This window comes from Pleuronectes platessa, chromosome 4 (genome assembly GCF_947347685.1).
Source record: "Pleuronectes platessa chromosome 4, fPlePla1.1, whole genome shotgun sequence".
NCBI lineage: Eukaryota > Metazoa > Chordata > Actinopteri > Pleuronectiformes > Pleuronectidae > Pleuronectes > Pleuronectes platessa.
This window is the reverse complement of record NC_070629.1, coordinates 26,484,476-26,512,351: the sequence shown is the minus strand read 5'-3', so window position 1 is coordinate 26,512,351 and position 27,876 is coordinate 26,484,476. Positions and strand designations below refer to the sequence as shown.

At 45.9% G+C, this 27,876-nt stretch overlaps 1 protein-coding gene across 2 annotated transcripts in view; it reads right to left on the bottom strand.

Annotated features, from left to right (window-relative positions):
* Positions 1-24: 24 nt before the first annotated feature.
* LOC128437831 (neurogenic locus notch homolog protein 1) overlaps positions 25-27,876 on the bottom strand; it is a 42,192-nt gene continuing 14,340 nt past the window's right edge. The window contains exons 4-34 of one of the 2 annotated variants that reach the window (XM_053420112.1): positions 27,013-27,351; positions 25,570-25,692; positions 25,209-25,442; positions 23,958-24,113; positions 23,594-23,779; positions 22,646-22,759; positions 19,476-19,589; positions 19,082-19,315; positions 18,881-18,991; positions 17,986-18,178; positions 17,337-17,482; positions 17,012-17,125; positions 16,155-16,274; positions 15,392-15,544; positions 15,065-15,293; positions 14,466-14,667; positions 14,055-14,208; positions 13,736-13,920; positions 13,040-13,172; positions 11,620-11,877; positions 11,039-11,151; positions 10,297-10,868; positions 9,226-9,660; positions 8,976-9,124; positions 6,564-6,777; positions 6,158-6,248; positions 5,718-5,883; positions 4,159-4,457; positions 3,177-3,324; positions 2,984-3,081; positions 25-2,862 (exon numbers count right to left, since the gene is read on the bottom strand). In XM_053420112.1, coding sequence (XP_053276087.1) covers positions 1,495-2,862; positions 2,984-3,081; positions 3,177-3,324; positions 4,159-4,457; positions 5,718-5,883; positions 6,158-6,248; positions 6,564-6,777; positions 8,976-9,124; positions 9,226-9,660; positions 10,297-10,868; positions 11,039-11,151; positions 11,620-11,877; positions 13,040-13,172; positions 13,736-13,920; positions 14,055-14,208; positions 14,466-14,667; positions 15,065-15,293; positions 15,392-15,544; positions 16,155-16,274; positions 17,012-17,125; positions 17,337-17,482; positions 17,986-18,178; positions 18,881-18,991; positions 19,082-19,315; positions 19,476-19,589; positions 22,646-22,759; positions 23,594-23,779; positions 23,958-24,113; positions 25,209-25,442; positions 25,570-25,692; positions 27,013-27,351 — 7,151 coding nt within the window. In that variant the 3' untranslated portion in view covers positions 25-1,494. The remainder of the gene's footprint in view (positions 2,863-2,983; positions 3,082-3,176; positions 3,325-4,158; positions 4,458-5,717; positions 5,884-6,157; positions 6,249-6,563; positions 6,778-8,975; positions 9,125-9,225; positions 9,661-10,296; positions 10,869-11,038; positions 11,152-11,619; positions 11,878-13,039; positions 13,173-13,735; positions 13,921-14,054; positions 14,209-14,465; positions 14,668-15,064; positions 15,294-15,391; positions 15,545-16,154; positions 16,275-17,011; positions 17,126-17,336; positions 17,483-17,985; positions 18,179-18,880; positions 18,992-19,081; positions 19,316-19,475; positions 19,590-22,645; positions 22,760-23,593; positions 23,780-23,957; positions 24,114-25,208; positions 25,443-25,569; positions 25,693-27,012; positions 27,352-27,876) is intronic. The other variant, XM_053420113.1, reaches the window with a different exon arrangement.

The window sequence follows — 27,876 nt, the reverse complement described above, 5'->3', positions numbered from 1 at the left end:
TTAAAGGAAACAAGACGGTTCTTTTGCGTTTAAGACACACACGTGCCCTTTATTATAACAAGGAACATTTTTACAGATAGAAAATGAAAAGATAAAATACATTTCTTGCAAATCATAACTTTGAGAGGAAGGAAACATATTGCAGATATTACAATTTCACTACAACCATATGTTTTTTTTGTTTAAATCAGAACAATTTCCAAATGATACTTGAGAACACAACTGAGAACTTATCCAACAAACTTTCTTTTCCCCATTTTACTGAAGTGTAACAAAAACATTTCATAACATACACAGATGGATGCCTCAGTGGATTTTTGTGTTACAGAACAGTAAATAAATATCAGTTTATAAAACCTCAATATTTATTATGTTTTTTTCTTTTTTATGAGAAAAATGTCGCCTAACAATATATTGTATCTATTTGTATATAATTCCAATTTATTTATGCATAAGGGACAGTAAAATACAAAATATATATATTCTGTTCTGTTTGATATTTTAGAGGCTGTTGACTGGTGCGAGACCGATCAAAATTGCATGCTTAAGACATCAGATTTCTTAAACAAAATCTTGCTTACACGGGAACATATTTACAAAAGGGTGAACACAGCCATAGGCTCAAACTAATCGGAGGGACGGGGGAAAATGAAGTTTCCTTCTCCCTCTGCAAATCAACATACACTGTGGCCAACCGGCCAGTTCTCCAACACCACAGGACCAGCAGATACTCAAGCCTGTCTTCACTGCCAATCTCCAAGATGGCTGTATACTGTACACCGTTTCACATCTCCACCACATCTCTACGTATGAATGCAATCAAATCTAGAGGCACAACGCAACGCTGTTCCACCGATTCTGGAAATGTACACAACTCTAGAGTGTAACTAAGAATCACATAATATCTTAAAAGGGGAAAAGGACTTGCGCATGAAACACAGGACATATCCTCCGCTAACTTTCTCCACCTGCTGACTAGACGATTTCCCACATTTAACCACAAATTGAAATAACACTGAAACATAAAATGTGCTCTATAAAATGCCCCTTAATCACAATTTTCATTATAAACAAGATTATACAAAAAAATCCATATAAACAAAGACTGAGAAATCATATGAAACGAAAAGGCAAAGACTAAAAGTCCTCGAGGAAATAAATACCCAGTGTGTATGCTGCGACTTCACTGCAGAAAAAAAAAGCACTACAAGAAAAGAGTCTCTTAAAGACCGTCTCCGTCCTGCGTACAAACCCAACACCATGGATCCCCGAAATTTCTGTAAGCAGGCAATGTGTATAAATAAAATAAGACATTAATAAATAAAAAGAATGGATGAAAAGCAGGAGTTGCTGTTAGTATGAAAGCATATCAAAAAAAGTCCTATTTAATCTTGTTTACAACTTTGCCCTTTTTCTCATTTTTTTTTCACAGAGTGCCTTTTTTTGTATAAAAAAATAGAGAGCAGCTCTTCTGGGCAGAAAGACGCATGCTCTTTATTTGAACTGTTCGGGTATATGTCCAATCTGAGACTGCATGCTCGTCGGTGGACTCGAGATGCCCTCGGACCAGTCGGACAGGTTGGAATGAGGTGAGGAACTGGACCACTGATCGGGGGAGCCGGGGGAGGGCGTTAGAAAGGGGTGGTCCGGCACCTGGACCTGATGGTTCGGGGTGTTGTCCATGGGGCCTGAATAACTGTGCTGGGAGGGTGGGGTGAGGAACTGGGTGCTGGCCATTGACTGGTTGATGGCGGAGGGCATGATCTGGGTTTCCTGTGGCAGGATGGTGTGGATGGGCATGCTGGAGCTGCCGGTGCCCTGCTGGAGCTCCGGAGAACTCAGCTCACCACCGATGAAGCTCTGGCTGTTGGCGCTGTTTGAGTTTTGATGCTGCAGCTGGATGTTCTGCTGCTGCTGCTGCTGCTGCTGTTGTTGCTGCTGCTGGAGCTGCTGCAGGTTCTGCATCTGCTGCATCTGCTGAGCCTGCTGCTGCATGATGAGGGGCTGCGGAGCCAGTCTGGTGCCCTGGATCCCCTGGTAGGTCATCATCTGAGAAAGGCTGGTGGCGGTGTGGCCATTGTGGAGGGCGGTCATCATCCCATGTTGGCCACCCTGGTGAGGACCTCCCCTCATAGGGTTGAACTGGCCTTGCTGGCTCATGGCGCCGTGCATCCTGGACAGCCAATCACACTGGCCGTTCATGGCGCCCTGGCCACCGGAGCCAGACACGGGCAGATGGGTGAGACGTGGAGGAAGCGGGTCAAACTGCATGCGAGCCAGCTCCTGCTTGTTTGGCATCACCATGTGGTTTACAGGCAGGTGAGGGTCAGACATACCCTGCAGATGGTTCAGGGATACAGATGGCGACTGCTGGAAAGGTGAGGTCATCATGGGCGGTGAGGCCACGTCAGAAACATAGCCGTGAGGAGACTCCAACGAGTCAACTGGTGACAGAACAGCCGAGCTGTCCAGGAGGTTCCCGGACTTCCCATCCTGGGAAATCTTCTTCTTCGCCTTCATGTCTTTGCCGTCCTTGCAGCCGATGCCCTTGGTGCTGGGCTTGCGAGCCTTCTTGCCTTGACCATGAGACTGTTGCTGCTTCATGCCGCCCAGGTAACCGTTGGGCGAGCAAAGAGGGGGCGACAAAGTGTTGCTGAGAGACCCTACATGCATGGGAGGACTTCGTACCAGGTTGTACTCGTCCATCAGATGCACGATGTCGTGATGCATTCTCTCCTGTGCAATGTCTCTGGGCAGCCGGTCCATGTGGTCAGTTATTTCCCTGTTGGCGAAGTGGTCCAGTAAGACCTTGGCAGTCTCGTAGCTTCCCTCCCTGGCAGCCAGGAACAGAGGTGTTTCCTCCTGAGGCAGAGAGAAAGGGAATCCACACGTTAAGAGATTCTCACATGCACACGGTTATAATGTTTCAGAAAGAAGTCGTTTTACAGCACAAAGAGGAAGAAGAGTTAGATAGTTTTCACACCTTGTTGTTCTGCATGTCCTTGTTGGCACCGTTTTTAAGAAGCACAATAGCAGCTTCAATGTTGTTTACAGCTGCAGCCCAGTGTAGAGCGGATTTACCTGAGAAGACAACAAGAAAAAACAAGGTTATCGAATCTTCATTTGAGGCTGTTTTTCAGGACTAATACATTTTCTAAGAGTTTTAGGTCCTTTACCGAAATCATCGATTGCATTGACGTCAGCGTGGCAGTTGATGAGCTCCTCCACCATCCCCTCCACCGCCAGCCGGGCCGCCAAGATCAGGGGGGTGGTGCCGTCGTGCATACGGGAATCCAAGTCTGTGGCGCGGTTCCTTATCAGAATCTAGAGACACACAATAATTACATTTAATCTTAATATTATCCAATGGAAATTTCAAGGATTTCAAACATTAAATGGACGAAGTACACTGGGATTAAATTGAAGTAAGTTTAACCTCTGGTCAGGCTGGTTTCTGATAGTTTATCGATTATTTGACAGCTGTAATTTATTGGGGATTTAACTACCAACTTCCTGTGGATTAACACCTTCACTGCTTAGTCCACAAATTCTCAGAAAACAATCAAAATAGGAGAATCACAATTTCACAAGCCTTTACTATTTACCTTTACTACAAACAATCTAAGACACAATTAACAGAACCATAAAACAAATCATCAGCAAGTCGTGGCATCTGAGGAGCTGGAAACACCCAACGTTTGGTATTTTTTAAATAAAACTGTTGTAATTGACCTATTCTGTTTTAATCTCAGTTAAATACATCAACTATACCACCTGGGAAACAGTTTTGAACGGCAAGATTTATAAGACTTGTTAAATATCGATAAAGCACAAATAGTTGTCTGTTTATGTATGAAACATAAATTAGCCAGTTATCTGTAGGAAGCCTGGGAGAAGAGGAAAATACTTATTTATAAAAAAAAAAACCGAAAAGTTCTGCTTTGATTTTTCTTCTTGTTTTGTGTGAATCTGCTCTTTCTTTTCTCCACATGTTTTGTAGTTGTAATACAAAGAAGAAGATGATGTACTTTTTGGTAAATTAGGAGCGTCTTGTAATCCCCAAAAGGGATGAAACAAATACATTGGCACGACACAGAAATACAGAATAAAAATTGTATGTTTAAATGTATGTAATAAATTTGGCACTTGAGAGCTCACCTGGAAAACCCCTTGGGCGTCAGCAGCCACAGCAGCGTGCAGAGGCGTCCTGCCCATGTTGTCCTGGATGTTGGCGTCGGCGCTGGCCTCCAGGAGGCGCTTGGCGGCGTCGGACCGGGCGTAGCGGGCGGCCAGGTGAAGAGCGGTCTCACCCGTACGGTCGGTCTGATTGTGGAGGGCAGCACCTTGGTAGATGAAGTCGTTGATCACGTTGGCGGAGGCGTCCTCCTCTTCCTCGCTGTTGCCGGTTTCTAAACCTCCCCCGCTGCAGGAGGCGATCATCAGGGGCGTGAATCCATCTGGAGGAGAGGGAGGAGAGGGGGATTTGAGAAGAGGTGACGGACTGCGTGGTCAGCACCGAGCCGGCGAGCTGCTACAAGAAGAGAAGAGCCTGCACTTCAAAGCATCCGCCAGATCAAAACAAGGCAACAAACAAATCGAATGTGGATCTGACACTTTTGCCTGGGTTGAATCATCGCAGCTCTCCTTTCGATCATGGATTCTGATCAAGGCCCCCGGCACAGGAGAGGCTTCTGAGGGAAAGCGAAGCTGGGGGGATAGAGGCCGGGGCTTGTTAAAGCTAGGCTGCTGCAAAACCCAAACATTCATATCTAACTGTGAGAGGCAGCCCTGTCAGCCGCCTCGGATTCGTTTTCTCCTCTTCAAAAGGATCCCAAGCCCCAGATCTCACAGATTTGGTCGATTCAAGTGCATCGATCCCCGGCGGGGGGGGGGGAAAGTGTGCTCTCAAGTTCTTAACCCCGCTACTTTGATTGTTCATAGCTTTTGTTCAGGGAATTTGGCACTTATTACAAAATTAGGTTTTTGCATTTGATGCCTTCATTGGGTTTTGTAATGTGGAGAAGAAGAAAAAACACAGAGGCCCATTACTGGTCAAATGATTAATCTGATCAGGAATGAGTGTTTTCCCCCAGGCGCCTGGCTTCCAGTCGGCTGCTTTGAAGAAGATCCTTTACCCTGAGGACATGGGGCTTTAGCAACTCCTACATGCGCGATTACACACACACCCATGCACGCACACACACACACACACACACATTGAACACACAAGAAACGTGCAAGGTTCCCTTAGAAAAGGAGTGAATCAATCTACACACACACACATATACACACACACACACACACAACTAGAAATGTTTACTGAAAAACTTTCACCCCTTGATCAATATCACAAGCTCTGGCATATAAATTAATATCAGGGAGTTTCCATCTCAAATTATTTCACAATTTTTTTTTTTTTAAAGGTTTGAAGAGAAGAAATTAATTTGTTTCCAAAAACAAGCAAGTAATTAAACAAAAATAAAGCAAATTTATAAATAATTTTACATTAAACCTTCTTGAGAAAGTCACAAATTACACTGATTTAATTCAATTTAATCTAAATCAATTTTAATTAACAATCATGCTTGTGTGGAAATAATATTATTCTTTGTAAAAAAAAATAGGAGAATTTGATCTAAATTAGATCCACATCCACAAGCACAGAATTCCCTTTGATTTCCTTAATATATATGTAATATGCAAAGCCTTCTTCCCACCTGGTCCCCGGACATTGACGTCCATGCAGTCGTTCTCGATCTCGCCCTGAGGGGGTGTGGGAGCGATGGAGGGGACTCGCAGGTCAGCGGCGTCCAGGTGCTGCTGGGTCCACTGGCGGTGGTCCGTCTGGTCGTCCACCTCCAGGATCGCCTGCTCGTCAAACTGCTGGAACGGGGACAACAGAGGGTTAGAACTCTGGAGCTGAACAGCAGAGTTTAAATCAAAGCACAGTAGAATTCAATTTTGTTTTTATGTAAAAAAAAAAAAAAATCTGGAAAATAGATAATTCAAAATAAAGTATTTTTTAAATCCCATATAGGAAAAAATCTGTATTTCCTGAGTATTTAAAAAAGAATAATTTAGGAATAGGTTTTAAGTGGCATAAAATTTACTATAAATTAAATCTTTAAAATCTCAGTTTGTGTTTCTGTCTCCTCACCCTGAAGCGCTTTGGATCCGACGGCTCGTCCTCGCCCCAGTCCGTCTGGGCGTCATCCATGAGCGAAATGTCCGAAGTGTTTTTCAGTGGCCTGTGAAGAAGCAGCAAAACCCAGTAAAGATCCTCGTTCTCTACAGCCTCCATCTCATCCCAGCCCCCCGCCGCTAATGGTGCAGCAATGCCGAAAAACAAAAGCATTGATTGAATCCACACCCCACCCCTCTGCCCCAACAAGTCAATTAATGAGAACCTTGATATCATTATCCTTAATGATCCGGGCAACACCCTCCTTTTCCCAAATTTTTGACTGATCACCAGTTGGACCCGTTTTGTCCTTCAGAACCAGCCCTTCGCCCGACCCGCACAGAAACAGGTGCAACCCACCGCTGAATAAACCGAAACTTACTTTAATCCCACTGAATCCTCTCCGACAGGCTCACGTCTCTTCTTCTTGCTGGTCTCTGTGGTCTTGAAGCCCTCGGGGAGCCAGAGGCGCCCGTGCTCATGGCGCCGCTTTCGGGCAGCCACCATCCCGACTCCGAGGAAGGCCAGTATCCCGACGCCGCCCAGGACCAGGTAGATGGGGTAGAGGTTCGGTGAGAGCTTTTGGTCCACGTCGCCTGGTAGGAACAGGGACAACATGGTCACGAGGGAAAAGACGTGGACGCCCGGGATCAGCCCGAGTGCCGGAGCAGAGCGAGTCCCGGCTCTTCTACGCCCCCGCGGCTCCCGCTCCCCGAAAAACACACCGCAACCAGCAGGAAGCTCCACAAACTGACTGCCTGCCGGTCCTCACCGCTGGTAAACCTAGCTTCCACTACCTATTCAGTAATAATCAGAATTGCTAACCACTTTTCAGAAAAGAAAAAAAAAAAAACAGGGATGGGGCGTGATAAAAAAAGAAAGAGGGGAAAAGGAGAACACCAGCACCACCTCCTCTCTCCCTTTTCAACCTAGGGTACCAGGAGACAACTTTACCATTTCTTCTTTAAGAGAAAAAAAAGGAGGGGGATTAATGAACTTCAAATTACTGCACGCGCTTTAAGCTGTAAAGACGAAGGATTTATTAGGATCTTCGAGATAACAAAGACTCCCAACTTCTAGCACACTCCCGATCAATTTTTCCCCTTCTCTTTTTTTTCTTCTTTTTTTCCACTAACGATTTTGAAATGATAAACTCCCCCAACCTAAACCCTCAGAGATGCATTAAGTCCTGGTATTACATTCAGCGAGGTGAAGGTTGCAGCAGCCCCTCACACTGTGGGATGAAGTGTGCGAGCGTGTGCACGTGCGTGAGTGTGTTATCTGCGGACGTAAACGTGTACATGTCTGAGAAAGACGGAGACAGAGCGTTGCTCGGTGTGAGGAGGGGATCGGTGGAGTTGATTTGCAGCAATTAACCATTTTGGAGCCCGAAGCCAGTGGATTTACACAACCAGGGAAGGATTGATTGTTTAGGCCATGAGATTCACAATTGCATTTGTTCACTGCTGCATAACAAATACACAATCAAAGAGCGGCAGGGTTAGGACCCCGACCAGAGGGCGCAGCTGACACTTTGAGTTTGAGCGTGAACAGTGCACGTGTCTCATCCACTCGTGTATGAGCACGAACGTGTCACCGTGAAAAACGAGGCCTTTAATGAACCACAGCAACGTTTCAGCTGATTCACAGAAAATTGATTCTAAATCACAACTGATCAGACTGAAAAACATTCAGTTGGGTTTTATTCTTCATTTCTGGCTGTTGTTTTTTTTTTTCTCCTACCAGAACAAGACGCCTTTGGTTTATTCTCAAATGAAAATCAATGACCAGACTCTTTGAACTAGTTAGAGTTGTGTATTCGAGTAAAATTATTGTGGTTGCAAAAGCTGTTTAGAGGATGAGGACGTTGACGTTCTCTGGTTTTGTTGTGTTCTCTCAAACTTCCTCGTCTGTGGCACCACGTCAATTCATTCCCACTGAAGATGTTATCCTTAAAATCAGGGATATTTTGAAATAGGAGGATCAAATATTCCTGCGACAGTTACAAAATCAAAATTTGGTGCCATCACAGTTAAACTCAAGTCCTGATATTTCTCTCAAACCAGAATTCTGACAGACATGTACACTTTAAATAAATCCAAATTTAAACAATTCCAATATCTTTCTATGTGCACTCCTGTTAAGGGTTGTACATATTATGGGTATTTTTATATTTCTGTTATGATTTCGGATATCTCTAGATTTGCTTAGGTTTCTATAACATGCAGATCATTATTTATTTATGACTTACTTATTAAATACCTTTTTTTACAGATGTTTCCAATCTTAAATTTTTTTAATGGAAGATTTCTCCTTTTTGGGACTAATAAAGGATTTCATTTTATTACATCTGATCTTAAAAGGCAACATAATGTAGTTTTTTAGCAAACTTTACTCAACCAGAAGTAAATAATTAATTTGTTAGGAAGAATATCAGCAGTAGGTTGAAACTCATTTTGTGCTTCCAGCAGCAAGAAGGTTTATGTTGAACTGAATCTTAATAGAATATATTTATTATGCAGTTCATACAAGGAATGTCACTGGGATCATTGAATTTGGTTGAATCAATTGTTGGCTTTGGTCTATTGGGAATTGCTGACTAGAAAAAAATAATCTCCACAGACTTCCGTTCAAATTAATTCTTTCAGGAGATTAAAATTAAAAGTTTCAGGAGTCTGTCTGATGCTTGATTTTCAGAGATGAGCACAAACAAATGCATTTAAAAAAAAACAGTCCAGCAGAATTGAAAAGAGCTTTTCTTTAAATGTATCAGACTTGTATGAAGTGCACTCACTGTAAACAGCTTTGATGCTGTAGGGGACGTCCAGTTTCCCGCTGGAGGCCAGAGCCCCGAGGAAGGCTGCAGCATCGTTGGTGCTCTGGAAGCACTCAGTGGATTGCTGGAAGCACTGACGGTTATCCACCTCCAGGTGCACGATGGAACTAAAGTGCAGCACAGAGACAGCGCGTCATTATAAGCAAACAACCAAGGAAAAGAATCAAGAAATGTCAGTGCAGGCAACATTTTGAAAACTCCTCCTCACCCTTTAATCTGCAAGTGATCCAGCTCCCTCCTCATCCTCCTGCTCCCTCCTGCAGCATGGTACAGGCTCCTCTTCACCACGTCCAGCACCTTGGCGGGAGCCTCGGACCACGAGTCCACCGAGCGCTTCACGTTGTACTTCCTCAGCTCGTGTTCGTTCCCGTAGTACGGATACACCATCACCTCGCCCTTGCCGTCCTTCCGGAGCACCACGTTGGTCCGGAGCACGCGGCTCAGCTCGCGCAGGAAGGCGGAGGAGTTGCTGAGGAGCAGCTCGGGCGCGATGTGGACCACCACCACCAGCTGGCCCACCGCCAGCTTCTCCGGCATGTTGTTGGCGCAGTCCAGGCCGTCCCACTCACACTCAGCGTTGTTGCAGCCCTGGTCACAGTGGCCGTCGGCATAGTGGTCCTTACAGTACTGGTCATAGAGAGGGCTGGGGGGGGGGGGGAGCAGAGGTTAGGGGTGTTGTAATGTTGAACATGAGGATCATAATGTGAAGTGTTTAAGAAAAAGACACAATTACAATGGTGTCCAGCTTTTGTAATGAAACTGAGCAGGTTTTTCTAAGTGTGAATGTCAGTGTTCGGCCTCAGTGCAGGTTTAGTCTACACAGACTCATATGAGGTCAATATGACCTTTGACCTTTGACCACAGAGAGCCAATCACTTCATTTTTGATTCCATGTGACAACTGGTTAAGATTTGAAGGAATTCCTTAAAAGCAGATTTGAAACAACACATTCATGAGGCCAAAAATATCTTTTGTAGGCCAGATATTGTGTTTAGAAGAATGAGACAGAAGGACAGACACTGAGACATAAATGTGTTTGTGTCCTGTGCTGCTTCCGTAATGAAACTGTTGGTTTAGTGTAAAACAATATGTTGAGCAATCCAATTTCTGGATAAAAATCCTGGATTAGGAAAATGCAATCCTGACATTTTCGAGAAAATGTGTCAAGAAAATCTAAATCTGTCAAACACAAAATGACTTTTTACGATCTGCGTTTATCTGCTATCGCCAGTGTATAAAAGAAGATGCTCTAAATCCATTTCCATCGAAGGTCACTCACTTGCATTGACCTTCCAGATTCTGGCAGTCGAACCCGTCGTACAGGCAGCCGGCGTTATCACACTGCGAGTCGCACACCCCGTTGTTGAAGTAGCGCCAGCACTGCAGCGAGGCCGAGCAGTTCTTCCACGGGTCGTTGAAGTTGAGCGAGCAGTCGCCGTTGTCCCAGCCGCACTCGTGGTTGTTGCAGAGCACGTCGCAGAAGCTGTTGTGCTTGTGCTCCTTGCACTGCGGGATCCCGCACTCCACCTCCACCTCGGAGGGCGGCGGGATGTCGTGGCCGAAGCCGCCCGGGAAGCTGTAGTCCAGGATGTGGCAGCGGAGGCCGTTGAAGTCCGTGGGGCAGACGCAGTGGTAGTACGGCGCCTCGGAGGTGTACTCGCACGTGCCGCCGTTGTAGCAGGGGTTGGAGTTACAGGGGCTGTCGGTGGGATACTGGCACTCGGGCCCGGTGAACGTCGGGGTGCACAGACACTTGGGGCTCTGGTGGCCGGAGATGCAGGTGCCTCCATTGCGACAGTGGAGGCTGCCGCAGGCCTGGGCGTCGTACTCGCACGTGGAGCCGGTGAAGCCCTAACGGGAGGTCGGGTTAGAGGTCAGGGGTTAGGATGTGTAGCACTCAGTTAGAGGCAATGAATGATTCATTTATTAGCCTGCAATGTCTTAAGAAGTCACAAAGATCTGTGTTTGTGTGTGTGTGTGTGTGTGTGTGTCTGTGTGTGTGTGTGTGTGTGGTTGCTCACAGGAGGACATTTGCAGATGAAGCCGTGTGGTGTGTTACTGGCGACAGCACAGGTCCCTCCGTTACGACAAGGTTTCCCCTTACAGCCATCGAACACCGTGTCACAGCGCTGACCTACAGAGGAGCCACACACAAATAATATTATTTAAAATAAAAAAAAACATCCACACATTTCCTGTTTTTGATTTACTTGATTTTAAAAGGCACATCAAACGCCTTTTACATACTTTACTATATGATATATTGTTTAATATATGTAGACTGTAAACCAATATTGCAAAGGGTAGAGTAAGAGTAGGTATACGTGTGTACGCTGGCTGTAAGCAACACGAAATGTAAATGCATCTGTGGTGATTTAAAGCTGCTCAAAACAGCAACATCTGTATTTGCAGATGTTAACAGGCCATAAGCATCACTAGAACAAAAAAAAAACCTAGGGATACAAATTGAAAAATCTCAATTAACCTCATTAAGTAAAAAGAAAAGAGGTCCAGAGTTTCCCCGGCACTATAACATGGACTGAAGTTAACTGGAAGCACACGTGAACACACGCCCTCCTCCTCTGACCCCCGGCTCTCTTACCCGTGTAGCCGGTGCGACAGTCGCAGCGGTAGTTGTTGGTGAGCTGGATGCAGCTGTGCGTCCCCCGCGGGTCACACGGGTTGGACAGACACTCGTTGACGTCCCCCTCGCAGCGCTCCCCCACGTAGCCCAGGGAGCAGATGCAGTGGTAGCCCCCGACCCGGTCCACGCACTTGCCCTTGTTGAAGCACTTGGGCTCCTTGGTGACGGGGTCGGTGAACGGGTTGCAGTCGTCCATGTTGATCTCACAGTGCACGCCTGAGGTGGAGGAAGGAAGGAGGGACAAGGGACGAGTCTTTAGTTGGTGCAAAGGCAAAGTTTTACCGTCATGTGGTTTGGCAACGTTTAGTTGGAGATGTCAGGTCATCTGTTGTTCGTGGAATAAACATTTTCTCTTGACCTACTTCACTAAATCATCTTCTATATGAATGTCAATCAAAAGCCCCGAACCCATGAACATAAAGTCAATTTTTCAATATTTAAAATTCATACATTTGTCTCTTACATAACTTGATTTGTCTCTGTTTTACTGCAGATTTACATTTTTTCCTTAGATTCTTGTTATTCTTAATTTGAAACATTATTGAATGTTAGATTTTATTACCCTATATTACAATAAAACACTCCATAGTTAAATAAAAGGGATTATGGCAGATAATCCATAGTTTATTTGTATTTTTTACCCATTTTATCCACATTTATTAGTTTCTCCTCCCTTTGTTTACAAGATAATCTTCTTTACTATAAACTGCAGTGTAGAGAGACATAAAATCCAGCTGGAATTTGGTTTAAACTGATCCCAGCCCTGTCAAAATATGGATATTCTAATAAGAAATGATTTGTTTTGACTTACAACTCATCCATTGTATTAAATTCCCAGTTAAATAAAGTTTAAAGAGAATGGAAAGGCTGAATTGTGCAGAAATAAAAACACAGAAATACAAAATCAGATTAAACTGAATACGTGTGCCCTGCTTCTGTAATGCAACACACTTTAGGGTCAAAAGAAGAATAAGAGAGGGGGGGAGGGGGTGGGGGGGGGGGATTACATGGTTTTAGGGTTGAAAAGTTCAGATGTGTTTTTAAAATACATTTTAAAAGAAAAAAGACCAATTTCATGGTGGATTTCATGTCAAAGACTCAGACAGTCTCGATTATAAAAAACTCCAGAACCGTGTTGGCTCATTTTTGGGATCCACCCAACTCCTCACAGCGCACTTCAGTCTGACCTACAACACACACTCCCTTCATGTCTGCCAGGGAGAAATCGATGGCGTATTTGACAAGTAGAGGGAGGGATGGAGGGGAAGACGGGAGGAGGAGTTTGCTGCTAAGCCCTAATTAATGAAGCGTGGAGACGAGGAGGGAGAGGAGGAGGAGGAAGAGGAGGTGCGGAGGCGTGTGCGTGGGGTCCGCTGACCTTGGGTTCCGCGGGGACAGGAGCATTTGTAGGTATTGATCAGGTCAATGCAGGTGCCCCCGTTCTGGCACGGCTGGGAGAAGCACTCATTGATCTCGTCGGAGCAGTTGGTCCCCACGTAGCCTGGCATGCACTGAGAGACGGAGAGAAGAAGAAGAAGAAGAAGGAGGAGAAGAAGAAGAGGAAGAGGAAGAGAGAGAGGGAGAAGAGAGGGGAAAGTTTAATCAATGTCTGACATGAAACAAAGATGTTTTTTTGTTTACCTGGCGGTTTCTCTGGCCTCCATCCTGCCAAGGCCAGCAGATCCTTTATTCCAGAGGAGATTAACATACCCGAGCTTCTATTTATAAACAGGCCTCTTCATTAAGACGGCACAGTGTTGCTGCAGCAGTAAAACACTCCAGCTCCCCACACAGCTACTGTGCTAACTAATTAACTAAACTAAATAGAGGCTTGAGATGTTAAAATGTATAAAATAAAGTTGAAAGGCCTTTGAAATGCATTTATGATTCAATTTGCAATTAAAATCAAAATAAACATTTGCCAGATTAGACTGATTTCCACCAGAAAACTGTCAAAACACAGGTATGCTTATTAAAACCAGTCAAATGAACATATCAAACTGTTTTCACGTCCATGCTGCATGGATTTGATTTCTCAGTTTCATGTGAATTCAGGTTCCTCTGGGTTTCTCACCTTGCAGGTGTATCCGCCCAGGAAGTCGGTGCACACGGCTCCGTTCTGGCAGGGGTTGGGCGTGCACTCGTCCACCTGCTCCTCACAGTAGCTCCCGGTGTAGCCCACCTGACAGTGGCAGTAGTGAACGTTGCCTGCGTCCAGACACTGGCCCGAGTTACGACACAGATGGGCGACATCCACTCCTGCGTAGAGAGGAGGAGGAGTTAGAAGGTATATTAATAGAGGATTTTAATGACTTTAATAACTTTAATAGGTTATTAAACCTTTAATAACACCTGTGCACACAAGTTAATAACCTGTTCATCATCTATCCTACCTCTCTGTTTGGCTGCCACCTCACAGGAGACACTGGGGACGTCACAGTAGAGGCCCGTCCAGCCGGTCTCACACTCGCAGCTGTAGGTGGTGACCCGCTGCCAGCAGGTTCCTCCGTTCTTACAGGGAGACAAGTCGCACCAGCGAACCAAGTTCTGAAAGGTGCAGCAGAGAAATTGGATATAAAACCACTGATTCACACAATATCAACATGTTTTTTTTACAAATTTAAATATGAAAATAACGTCTGATTTGGTAATTTTCTGAGAATAAAAGTTTAAAAGTGGTTCCTGAAATATGGAATATGGGAATTAACGACTATAGAAACATCAGCTTTACAGGACAAAGTCTCCACACCAAAGACTTTCACTTTTTTAAAAACACACAATGACAAAGAGCAACAAACTCCTACCTGACAGTTGAGTCCCGTGTAGCCGTGAGGGCAGGTGCACTTGTAGGTGCCGTAGCTGTCCTGGCAGGTGCCGCCGTTCAGACACGGTTTGGAGTCGCACTCGTTGATGTCGTGCTGGCAGTAGCTGCCGGTGAAGCCGGGCGGGCACAGACACGTGAAGGTGTTGATGCCGTCCATGCAGGTGCCGCCGTTGAAGCAGGAGCTGCAGAATAAAGAAAAAGAGGGATGGATGGTTATTCTGTATCTTTTTAGAAAGAAGAGAGAAGGAGGAGAGCAAAGTAAAAGTCACATTAATGAGCGAAAGTATTATTATTGTATTATTTTATATATTTTAGCCACAAAATCTAGTCACACACTAATTTAATGCACAGAAAACTTGTGTTATATTGATCACGGGACAGCTGTAGTACAGGAGATGGTGAGCTATTCAAAACTCCACCAGAGGGGGCAGTAGTGGACAAGAAAATGGGCTCTACTTTATCAGGAGGAGGAAAATGAACCTGTTGATCTGAACCTGATCCACAAATCTGTGTACATTTTAAAACAGAACCACCACTGCCCCCCCCCCCCCGGCTCTTTATTCTCTGTGAGCGTCCTACCTCTCCGTGCAGTCGGGGGTGTTATTTTCACAGTGGATCCCGCTGAAGCCGGCCGGGCAGGTGCACGTGTAGCTGTTCACGCAGTCGGTGCAGTTGGCGCCGTTCTTGCACGGGTTGCTCTCGCACTCGTTGATGTCCTCCTCGCACTTTGTGCCCCTGAAGCCGGGCAGGCAGGTGCACAGGAAGCCGTCCACCTCGTCCCTGCAGAAGCCTCCGTTGCTGCAGGGGTCTGAGGAAGAGGAGTAGAGTTTGACTCAGCACCGGGGGGGGGGGGGGGATGTGGGTTCACCGGGGGTTTCATGAAGTGGGAAGAATGGGAAAACTCACTGGGTTTGCAGTCGTCAACGTTGGTTTCACAGTTGCGTCCGGTGAAGCCCGGTTTGCAGCCACAGCGGTAACTGCCCAGCGTGTTCAGGCAGGTGGCTCCATTGAGGCAGGGGTTCTTCACACACTCCTTGATGTCCACCTCACAGGTTTGTCCTGAGAGTAGAGGAGCACAGGGAGATTTTGATTTCATCTCACATGAACGGACAATAATATGTTTAGATAACAAGATATGGGATATGACATGATATTAAATGACTGAATTACTAACAACTATTGAGGTTTGTACTCTATACAAATGGAGAGGTTTCATTTCTCGTATAGTTCAGGTCAGGTGCTGGTCAAAACTGTGTGACCTGACCCAAAGGAAAAATCCATTACATTTTGGTGTGAGCCAGGATCAGAGAGCGGATCCAGGAATTTTTATTCCACTTCCTTTAACAGTGTGAGGGCGTTTTTCAACGATTCCACTAAGATGAATTCATGGAGCGTCAACACTGTGGAGTAGATCCAAAAGAAAATCTAAATCTAGTGAATATTAATGTGGTTTCATAAGAGAATGTCGGGCCTTGGCAGAGGTACTTCTGAGGAAACTTGGTTTTACAATGAAGCAAGATTTCCACCAATTTGTTTCCACCAATTTCCCAGAGATTCATTCATTGATCTTGATGAAAAACAGGTTTATTTAGGAGACTGATATCAGTGAGTGACACTTGGTGCAGCTTGATTCATGTGGGGCCCTTGTGGCGGGAGATGTCATGTCTACCTTGCCATCCTTCAGGGCAGACACACGAGAAGCTCTGATAGTCCTCAGACTCCTGACACATCCCTCCATGCTTGCAGGGCTTGGAGCTGCAGGGGGCCATCAGGGTCTCACAGTTCTCTCCTGCAACACATCAACAGACAAACCACTCATATTACAGCAGAGCTTCATTTGAAATCAATAACAACCTTAAAGGGCCACCGTGCGGTCTCATGTAGGAGTCATGAACTTGGAGATAACCCAACCCAAACGGACACAGAATCATCTTTCAGTCAGTGCTATCAGAAGATTCTAGCCAGGTTCTGTTAGTGTTAGAGGCCTGCGGAGACGTTTCCCTATCTGTTTCCACAACACACGGCTCGTACAGGAAGCCGGCTCCAGTTTCCGCCCATTGTGAAGCCATTTGCTTTTCTGTGAGACAGGAAGCAGGCAAACAGGAAATGTGTCAAGCACTCCGTTCCCACCCCCCCACCCCCCCCACCCCCCCCCCACCCCCCGGCACAAGCAAAGGGGCCTGCGGATTTTTTTCCGAAAAGACGACTCAACAAATACAGAGGATTCTTGCCCTGATCCTTTCCATTATTATCTGTTTTTTCAAATAATAGCTGAGATGACATGAAAATATTTTTCCAGATCTCTCATCGAGGACGCTGGGGCACCGAGGAAGTCTTGCCGCTGAACTTTACGCGACAGTTATTTGCTCCGACTCCTGCTTCTGCTCGTTAACTTAAAGTACACATGCCGTGGAAACTGCACCCCCCCCCCCCCCACCCCACACACACCCGGCCCTTGTGAGGGAAATGCCTGAGCACCAGGTCAGCACACAAGCATATCAACGATTTACGATAATATTTTCATACCCGTGTAAGGCAGGACACAGTTGCACTTGTAGCCGGCCACGTCGTCGATGCACGTCCCCTGGTTGAGGCAGGGGTTGGAGGCGCACTCGTTGATGTTGGTCTGGCAGTTGGGTCCTGTGGTCGGGGCCGGGGGGGAGAGAATTTATTACCCACACACTTCAATTTAAGATGAAGGTCAACAGTCAAGTGGTTATGGCGGAGGGGAAGTGTGGTTTGGATGATGAACACATGACACAAGCCAACACGCCGACACACACACACACACACACACACACACACACACACACACACACACACACACACACACACACACGCGGGTACTGACCGGTGAAGCCCACGCGACAGGTGCACACGTATCCACTGGTCATGTCCTTGCAGGTGCCTCCATTCATGCACGGGTTGGATTCACACTCATTGTTGTTGATGTCACAGTTCTTGCCGCTCCAGCCGGGATCACACAGACACTTATAGCTGACGGGGGGGGGGACGGGGGGGAACAGGTTGGAAGTTGATTATTGTTGCATATTTGTGGCGTCTGCACCAAACTGCCAAACTATCAAGTACTGAAAATGAAAGTGGAAGATTCTTTATCTTCTTTGATCAGATAGCTATTGCTATAAATTACAATTTTATAAATTTTTCTAATCTGCTTTCATTAAAACAGATCTTAACATATGAGACATGTGGGAAACTGACAAAGTAGAATAGTTTGATCTTTGGGGATACTTAACTTACCCTTACATTTTATATATAATAACCCTTGAACCTTAATCTTAAACACTGAACCTTTATTTCACCACCTTCTATAATAGTCTTAGCTACCATCGTTTTGGGAAAGAAACCCCATTGGCCAGTAAATATAGTGATACTGCCAACGACTGGTAACCCTGGGTTTGGCCTAAAGGGCTGAAACCCGGTGGAACCACCCCTGGACACTCGACTCTCTCACTGCACCGGTTCACGGATGTGCTCACCCGTTGATCTTGTCGTCACAGTGGCCGTGGATGCACGGGTTGCTGAGGCACTCGTTGACCTGGGAGAAGCAGGTGGTGTCGTGGTAGCCCTCCGGACACGCGCAGGTGAAGCCGTTGATGCCGTCGATGCAGGTGCCGCCGTTGTGGCAGGGGTTGATGGCGCACTCGTCGATGTTGATGTTACACATGGTGCCTGGAGGAAGAAGAGAGGATATTCATTCTTCATCGTCTTTATTGATGTAGAGGCCGGGTGAGGTGGCTTTGAAATTATGCCGATACCTTTTATTATTAAATACACAACACAACAGACGAAGCCGCCACACACAATGAAGTCTATATCTCAGAGCAGGTGATGTATCGATTCCCAGAAACATGAGGGGGGTTTTAAGCCCCTCTTTGTCGGCCACTTGAGGCACTGACGCCATTCAGCCCAGTGCCGCGCATAACATAAAGGGCGGCCCATCAGGCTTTAAAGCAGGGGCCCGGCTTCCAAGCTTTTAAAAGCTCAACTTTCAGGAATCTTTCAGGCAATCTTTTCTCTGGCTCAAATCTCCGGTGACAGTGTTCGCCAGAGAGTGTTTCTGTGTGTGTGAGTGTGAGTGTGTGTGTGTGTGTGTGTGTGCTTTGTGTGCGAGGGCATCTTGCGTGTCCTCACAGCAGCAGGTCGGGGACAGGGTGGAGCGGGAAGGCGACACCGGGCGAGCCTCAGAGGAGCGTGCTCACTCGCTCGCCATCTGTCTCCCTCCCTCCCCGTCAGGGCCGCACCTCGAGGAACATGCTCCCTTCTAATTGTTTGAATGTAATCTTCATTTCTACTGTTGTGATTTTAGGTATTTGTGGAAAGTGTTGAGCTGATTCCTCCGTCTTGTTTACAGCTAATGTTGGAGTTGCTTACCGGAGTAGCCCGGCTCACATGCACACTCGTAGCCATTGATCTTGTCGATGCAGGTCCCGTAGTCACAGGGGTTGCTCTTGCAGTCGTCTATGTTGATTTCACAGTTGATTCCTGGAAGAAAATTGGCATCGGTTACCTCAAGAGTTCAGACAGAAGTCCCACTGGAGTTTATTTCAGTTCCTGTGTGTGTGTGGTGTTTACCTGTGGTTCCCTTGGGGCAGCTGCAGATGTAGGAGTTCTCCTGGTCCTGGCAGGTGCCTCCGTTCCTGCACGGCTGGCTCAGGCACTCGTTGATGTTGGTCTCGCACAGCCGGCCCGTGTATCCGGGTCTGCAGTTGCAGCTGAAGGAGGCCAGGCCGTCCACGCAGCTGCCGTAGTGGCAGGGGTTGGAGTGGCACTCGTCGATGTCCGTCTCACAGTGTCTCCCGGAGTATCCTGTCAAGAGAGGGGGTTCCAATTGAAATTCTGTCCATTTCCCAGGCTTGAATCTTGGCCTCCTGTGCCAAAACTGTACACTTTCCAACTACTAAAAGTTGTATACTCTGTAAATCCAGGATTTGTTGAACCTTTTAAGCTTTTGTTAGAACTCGTTTACCTTCAGTGCACTCGCAGGTGTACTTGTCGGGCCCGTCTGTGCACTTGGCGCCATTTTTGCACGGCGTGCTGGCACACTCGTCGATGTCTATCTGGCAGAGGTTCCCAGTGAAGCCTGGAAAAACAACAAGTGGGTTTTATTGTGCCAATGTGTGTGCGTGTGTGTGTCTGTGTGTGTGTGTACAGACATGGCTACTGTGTTCTCAGCACTTCAAACCAGTCCCGCTCAGAATCCAGCGCCCAGGCTATAAGGGCTCTCGACGAATCAGAAATCTGCATGTTAATTAACGAGAGCTAAACACTATACACTCTCTATTTTCCCCGTCTCCTCTTTTCAGCTCTAAAAGGAGAAGGGAGAGTGTGGGGTGGGGGGGGACCTGGCTCGTCGGGAGACGGGGGGGGGGGGATAAGGAAAGAATGAAAGTTGCGAGGCCTCCTGACCGAGGGGCGCGAGACAAAGGCGGGCCTGTGCGCCCAACGCCTCATCTGAGCCCGACTGAGCCTGTTGCCTCCTTTGTCCTCCGAAACTTTTCCATCACAATGTGCATTCTCCCGTCTTACTTTCAGCCCCACTCCACAACCCCCTCCACTCCGGGGCCATCTCTTACAAAGAGCCAGCTTGACCTTTGACCCTCCACTATTCAAACTCCTCGTCATTCAAGATCCACCAGCAGGCTTTCTCTCTTTTTGTTTTTATATTTTCTTAGCTCATGTCAGATATGCTCCTCTCACGTCCCCTCTGTCACACGATGGTACAGTCCACGAGACGAGTGGGATGTTGTCGTCTGATGAAGCGATAAAGTTCCACTGCCCCCCCCCGCCTCGCCGCAGGAAGACGCAGGTGGTTTAGGCTTAAAAAAAAAAAAGACAGACAGACAGCGGCTAATCCAGCGAGGAAGTATTTGTGTGGCTGGTGGCGAGCAGAGTTTTCCCAGAGGACTTTGCTAGAACCAGTCTGACTTGGTCCTGAGCGCAGACAAGAGATGAGGACCGTGAAGAACATATCAGGGGCCTCAGAAAAATTTACCCAAAGATACCTGCTTTACTGATTCATAGATAATTTATTAATGCTTTAAAGATCGTGTTTAATTTATTAATAAAGACACATATTGGGTTGTCCACTTGCCTGGTGATGAAAAAGTGATAATTTTTTATCTTTATATATTTTTATTTAGATATGTTTATGTCTAAATAAATGTTACTTTGTATAAAAGTTAGAAAAAATGAGTAAATAAGAAGTAAATAGTGAGTAAATATATATTGATTATTTTTTATTGCTTTTCTTATGTGTGTTGTATTTATTGTGTTTTTATGTTTCTATGTTCATTGTATGCACCAATAACCAGAGCAAATTCCTTGTAGGTGTAAACCTACTTGGCAATAAATACTTTCTGATTCTGATTCTGATTCTGATCACTTATAACTGCACTTGCATTTTAAACACTAGTCTTTTCATATTTCTTTTATTTCAGTGCCTTTTAATAAGACTTATTGGAAATGCGTCATCATTCCTGAATGTCTCCGCTTCTCCGCGTCCAGACCACAACGCAGCCGTGGAGATTTCAAACTCAAACCAGGCCAACAGCGCTCTCCACTCTAGCTGTTCTAAAACTCCTGAGTATCGTGGATGAAGTCTGACATCAACAACAAGCCGAGCAGCCAATAAAGAAGAAACTTCATCAGACAAAAAGCAGAACATGAGCTGTTTGCACACCGAGAGGTTCAAACACACGAGAGCCACTTTTCAAGCAGCGGGGAAAAAAAATAAACTGGAACAAACCCCAGCGACACAAAGTGAGTGTTTATCTGCCAGGACACGATGCAAATAATCAGTTTCTTCACAGGCGAATGAAATCCTCCTCAGGGAAATCAAAAGAAGCTTGAGCGGGATTTTCTTACCCTGATGCACACATATGCATAAACATACAAAAGTTGAGGCTGAAATGTGGCCGTGCACGGAGGGGGGGGGGGGGGGGCGTGCACATGCACCGTGCACCTCAGCCGCCAAAGAGGGATTTATCCGCAGACTGTTGGAATCAGACATTTCAATGGCGCTCAGTGGGGTTTCCATGGCTATTCCATGTACAGAAATGAAAAGAGGGGACCCTCCTCGCCCCCGGGGACAAATTTACATCTCAAGCAGAGCGGTTAAAGCCCCTCCCCCCTCCCCCTGTTGCCCCCCCCTTCCTGTTTCGGCATAACGGTCCCTGCGTCTCAACACCCCCGTCCCCCCCCCACACCCGACCCCCCCCAAAAAACACTTTCACCGCCACCACTTAGTGCTGCTTCCTCACATAACCCGCTCTCAATGTCACACAGGGTTCTCGTGGGCGTTAAGCTCTTGTGTTCACTCTTGTACCCCCCCCCGCTCTCTCTCTATTAATTCAAAAGCTTCCTCGTCGGGGATGTCTTTCTTTCTTTTCCTTTCTCTCTTTCCATTTTTCCCTCCTTCCTCTCTTTTTCTCTCTCTCTCAACAGGGGGAATCCTGCCTCTCTCCACCCCAGCTCGTCTTTGATCCGCCCGACTCGGAGCTTCGCTATTTTCCATCCCAGAAAAAAGAAAGACATTTCTTCCACGTCAATGATCCCAGTGAAAGAATTCAAAACAACATCTGAAGAACGTTCCTTTTCTTTTTCTCCCCTTTTCTCTTTGGTCTCTCAATAGTTGCATTCCTTCGCCCCAGAACAAAACATCGGCCCAACTACTGTAACGCCTCTGGCATTTCTGCAGCAACACAACTTCCTCCCCTCAAAATAAACCAAACGACAACCTCGCTCCCTACCACGACACAGAGAACGATATTTAATGAAGCCTTGCCGCAGCTCTGCCTGCTAATTTTAGTCTCGTTGGGATCCACAAGTTTCTGCTCAGTCATCAGAGTTTGTACCGAGGATGAGAAAGTTGTTTAAAAAGTTCAAACTTCCCTCAAGTCCTTCCCTATAGATCGCTTCTCTTTTCCCTCTCTCCACCTCGACTGCTGCGTTCGTTCGGGGCTACCCGGGCCTGGGTAAGCCTGCCTCAGGGCTGGGATTAGTGCCCCGTCCAGAGAGCTGTTTGTGTGTTTGTGTAAGTGTGTGTGTGTGTGTGAGTGTGTGTTTGAATGAGAGCCAGCGAGAGAGAGAGAAAGCATCTTCTCCCCCCTCCTCCCTCCTGTGCAGCGGCAGCCTCACCTGTGGGGCACTGGCAGTCGAAGGAGTTGATCTTGTCGATACACTTGCCGTTGTTCAGGCAGGGGCTGTTGGCGCACTCGTCCGAATCGATCTCGCAGAAGTTCCCCGCGTAGCCTGGCCAATTAGCAAGGGAGGACCAGGGGGGGAGGGGGGGGGGATGGATCGGTGAGACAGAGATACACAGTGAGAGGCAGTTTCACACCGCTGTAACAAGCCTCTGTACTGGACCTACATTACACACTGTGGCTACGAGAGTCGGAGAATAACTGCAATTTATAATTATTGTCTTAGTTAATCGACTTATCGACATGAACAAATTCCTGAATAATCGCAAAGATCATCAGTTTAATTCACACAAGAGAAGCAGCTACATCTTTAAAAACTTGGAGAGAACAAGAGTTGAAATTGATTGGAAATTTAACTTAAATTGTAAATAACCTAATAACTTCAGCAATAGATAAATAGGAGGATGTAAAAAGGAAGAGAAAGAGGTTCATTTCTAGATCTGTCATGTTTGGTGCCAAGTGGTCAGAGTATTTACCCCAAACGTAAATTACAGGGAAAGTATAGAGAACCTCGCTAAAGCCACAGAGACTGAAAAGGAACAGATTCCCCTAGAAGGAGAGTTTGAAAACTGGTGAATAAAAAGGCTGCATTTGACTCTATGAGACTTGTTTTCTGATTCTCTGCAATTTGGTGACATGAAAACTAAATTTAAACGAATAACAATATGGCCAGAAATCACAAATTTGCCTGGTTCCACAGCTGAAGATTCAAGATTCAAGATTTGTATCGTCAAATGCACAACAATAACATTAAGCAATCGCTGGCAATGAAATGCTTGAGTCACAGGCTCTCCTCTAGCAATGCTCAAGTAATTACAACCCCAAAAAAATAAAATAGAAATAGTATAAAATATATTTAGATGAAGCCTCATGGGTCTCTCACCTGGCATGCAGATGCAGTGGAAGTCTCCTATCTGGTCCAGGCACGTGGCCTCATTCATGCACGGGTTGGACATGCACTCGTTGATGTCCAGCTCGCAGCGCGGCCCCATGTAGCCCTGCTGGCACTTGCACTCGAACGAGCCCTTGGTGTTGATGCACTTCCCCGCGTGCTCACACGGGTTGGAGCCTGGTTCAGGACAAATTCAAAACATTACAGGTACAATCGGGGCTTCCAGAAAATCCCATAATTACAGATAAGTGTGAGCTCTCTTGATTTATGGAGTTCAACTCTCTAAATCTGATTTGACTCATCAGTGCAGTTGCAGCAGACAGAGGCTTGGCAGCTGAAGGAGTGAGAGTCGTACCCAGAGCACACTCGTTGTCATCCTGGTCGCAGGAAGCCCCGAAGTATCCCGAGGGGCAGGTGCAGAAGTGGTTTCCGTTGACGGGGTTGGTGTCGCAGTTGGAGCCCTTCTGACACGGGTTGCTGATGCAGGCGTCGTCCAGCTGGCACAGCAAACCTGGTGCAGGGAGCAGACGGTGGAGTTCATGATCCTTCCACTGAACTCACGACTGTCAGCTCAGGAGTCCATGTTTTATGAACTGCAATTATCCTGAATCCCATAAACCTGTGACTCAGTCAAGTTTAAACTTCTATTTCTTAATTGTCAGCGCTGCACATTTTTTTTCACTGACAGAAAAATCTGATCTGAGTCCAACACAGTTTCAGGCGTTTTCAAGCATGTAGAAAAAAAACTTGTCTTTCCATTTGAATAGAGAAATTGAGAAACCCCTGTCCAATGTTATAACCACTTTTTAATATTTAATTCACTATCATCAGAGGCGAAAAACTACAAACTACTTCTCTTGTTCAACGTCGTCTCAACTTAAACAATGTTTTCTATGGTTTGTTGGTTTGTGGTTTGTTGGATCTGGACCCAGACCACCTCATGAGGTCTGGACCAATGATCTGGACCAGGGCCCGAGGCTCCTTTCACACCTGTTATTTTGGGTGTGAAAGCTCAGGTAAGCCCCTCCTGTTTATCAGCAGTATACATACATCATCATCATTGTCTCCCTAAGCCTTTCTGTGGACACAGGACATCAGGAGACGCTGTTTGCTCAGCTTGTTTCTCTGATAACTTAAGATCCAGACGACCGGTGACTCAAACTGGTCGTGTCTGGTTAACGATTAAAGTCCCAGGGCTGTAAGGCCGTAAAACAAGAAGCTGCCGCGACAGGAAGACGGGGATCTGAAACGCTTTAATGACCGACAGCTGGTGCTTAAGGAAAACTCAAGTCAAACTAAATCATGGATTGTCATCGAATTAGTGCGAGTGAGTAAATAAATGATACATCTGCAAACTGCAGGAAACACACTCCTGTCACGGGTTTAGTTTGGTTTAAGACTCCAAAACCACCGGAGAAACCAAACATCAGCATTTATTTGAATGTCACGTTCTCTGGGTTCGACTTTACAGCCTTTAATCTGAGCTCGTTTCAATCTTTGACTTCCTCGTTCATCACACGCCCCAATAAAAACGTAATTTAGTCAACAACAGTAAATCTGAGCTCGTATGAAAAATCCCCTCAGAGGTGAATGAACCCTGCTGTACCTGTGCGGCCAGGCAGGCATTCACATAGGAAGGAGGCCACGCGGTCGTGGCAGGTGGAGCCGGCGTTGCAGGCGGCGCTGGCACAGTCGTCGATGTTCTCGCTGCAGTCGTCCCCGGTCCAGCCGTTGACACACACACACTGGTAGCTGCCGTGGATGTTGTGGCACGTGCCGCCGTTCTGGCAGGCGTTGGGCATGAGCTGGCACTCGTCCACGTCATCGGTGCACAGCTGACCTGAGTGGGGGGGGGGGGGGGGCGAACGGGTCAGATGGTCGATGTCCCATGATGCCGCTGGTTTCCCTTGACACATGTTCGCTATATATAGGAATCCCGTGTTGTACTGAAACACCTCTGCACAAACCTGTGAATTCCGGTTTACACTGGCAGTTGTAGGTGTTGACTCCGTCCACACACATCCCTCCATTGTCGCAGCGGTGGTTGGGGCAGTCGTCGATGTTGTAGCTGCAGTTTTTCCCAGTAAAACCTGAATAAAAAACAATTAAAAGACTCCATTTTATTCATTGTATTTCCTTCACTTCCCCTGAGTGACTTCTACTGGTGGGAGCTTCAGTTACTCGTCTCAACGTTGTCGCATCATAACAAAGGGAGTGAAACTTCTCTACAGTTAAATGTGGTCAACTGTCTTTTTCCTGCCAGCAGACAGGAGGCAGCTGTCGCCTCTCGTGGTCTGAGGCAGACGTGCCGGGTAAATAACATCCACTGTGTTTTACAGTTACTCAAGAGGAAACCACTGGACTGGACCAGTGGCCTGATATTTAAAACATGTAGTAGACTTAATGAGGAACTTAATGGTGTTTTCCTCAATAAATACTGGTTTGCTTCAAGATTAAAGGAATGTTTCAGAAGCTTATAAAGCAATTTTTTTTTAGAAAATATCATGTTGCATACATTTCGAATGAATATAAAGATAAAATATTAAACTGCACAATAATACAATAATTCTCAATCACATCATTAATTATTGCTAAACCGACAGAATCTGTTTTTATCCATTTCAACCATGTGATGTTCGAATAAGCCAATAACCATGCAGATATAAGAAGAGATGCAAGAAGAGAATGTTTCATTGATGTGCGTCCACAGATAAATTAAAATTTACATTATAGTCTGTCGGAAAATAATCAATTATTACTGTCAATAAGAATTTATAGCAATTAAGAAAGACTTCTTGAAAATCACCTTAACTATATGTACAAATAGTCCTCAAATGAAATTCTGTTCAAATGGAGTCAACAAACAGCTTGTTGTGTACACTGGTGAGAGATGGGATGGAAACTAAAACACTTTACACACATTACATGAAGCAGAATGAGACTCGAGCTGGAGAGCAGAACTCAGGCTCCAGAGAGGTTTGCTTCACGACACTATGTGAAAAGGATGTTGTCCTTTGACCATTTCCTTATGATAAACCCTGAAGCCTTCCTGCTCTGCCTAGTTCACACACACACACACACACAAATGTTCACGTACACACACACACACACACAGAAACACGGGACACAACACGAGCTGGAGCAGCCCAGCCTTAGATGACATCACCTCTCAACCAGCAATAACCAAACCCTGACATTTAAATTCATCTCCAGAGACGTCAGAGTATTTAGAGATGAGCGACTTCACGTTAACTCAAGAGGAGCATGTGACTTTTCAAGAAAAGGTGTATAACTGATAAAGTTTATTAAATAGACAAATATGCTGGAACCTCTTTTTGCCCAAAACTAAAAACTGTACAGTTAATTTCCTTGTTTTATAAATTACACACGGATTTAGACGGTGTCTCTACCTGGCACGCAGGAGCACTCGTAGCTGGTGTCTCCCTTCTGGATGCAGGTGCCTCCGTTGTGGCAGGGCGAGGGGCTGCACGGCAGGTAGCGGCTCTCACAGTGCCTGCCCATGAACTCCTGAGGACACTTGCATCTGTAGCCGCCGACCTCGTTGACGCACACGCCGCCGTTCCTGCAGGGCGACGGGGCGGCGTCACACTCGTTCACGTCCTGCTTGCAGGTCTTACCGGAGAAGAAGGGCGTGCAGGTGCAGAAGTATTGGGACTCGATGGCGGAGCACTGGCCGCTGTTGGCACACGGGTTCGAGGCGCAGGGGTCGGCCTGTTGGCAGAGTTTACCTGAGGAGGCAGAGAAATGAGGTTAGACTCAAAGCTCAGGGTCAGAGGTCGTAAATTCTACACAACAAATATTTCTCTTCTTTTTTGTCAAGGTTAATATTCTCTTTTTAGACAATTATCACAAAATGAAATGAAGATGTATCAAATGTTCCGTATTTCACTCTTCTCAGCTTCTTAATGGGATAATTTTCTCTGTTTTTTTTTTTATTTCAAAACAGTTGACAGATTTTAGGTGTAAAAGTTTGCTTATTTATATCAAAATTGCACTTTTTTATACAACTTATAAAACTTAGCAGTATGTTCAGACCATCCATGTTTTTTTAATGTAATGGTACAAGCCAGGTTTCTAAAATATTACAAACATTTCTCTTCTTCTTCGTCAAGGGTAATAGTCTCTTTTTAGATCATTTGAATTAGACCTTGAAAATGTATCAAATTTGTTCTGATTAACCTGAGACAAAATATTTGGAAATCCTCACAACCCCTGAGATTCAAAACTCCGACACTGGTTCAATCTCTAACTGA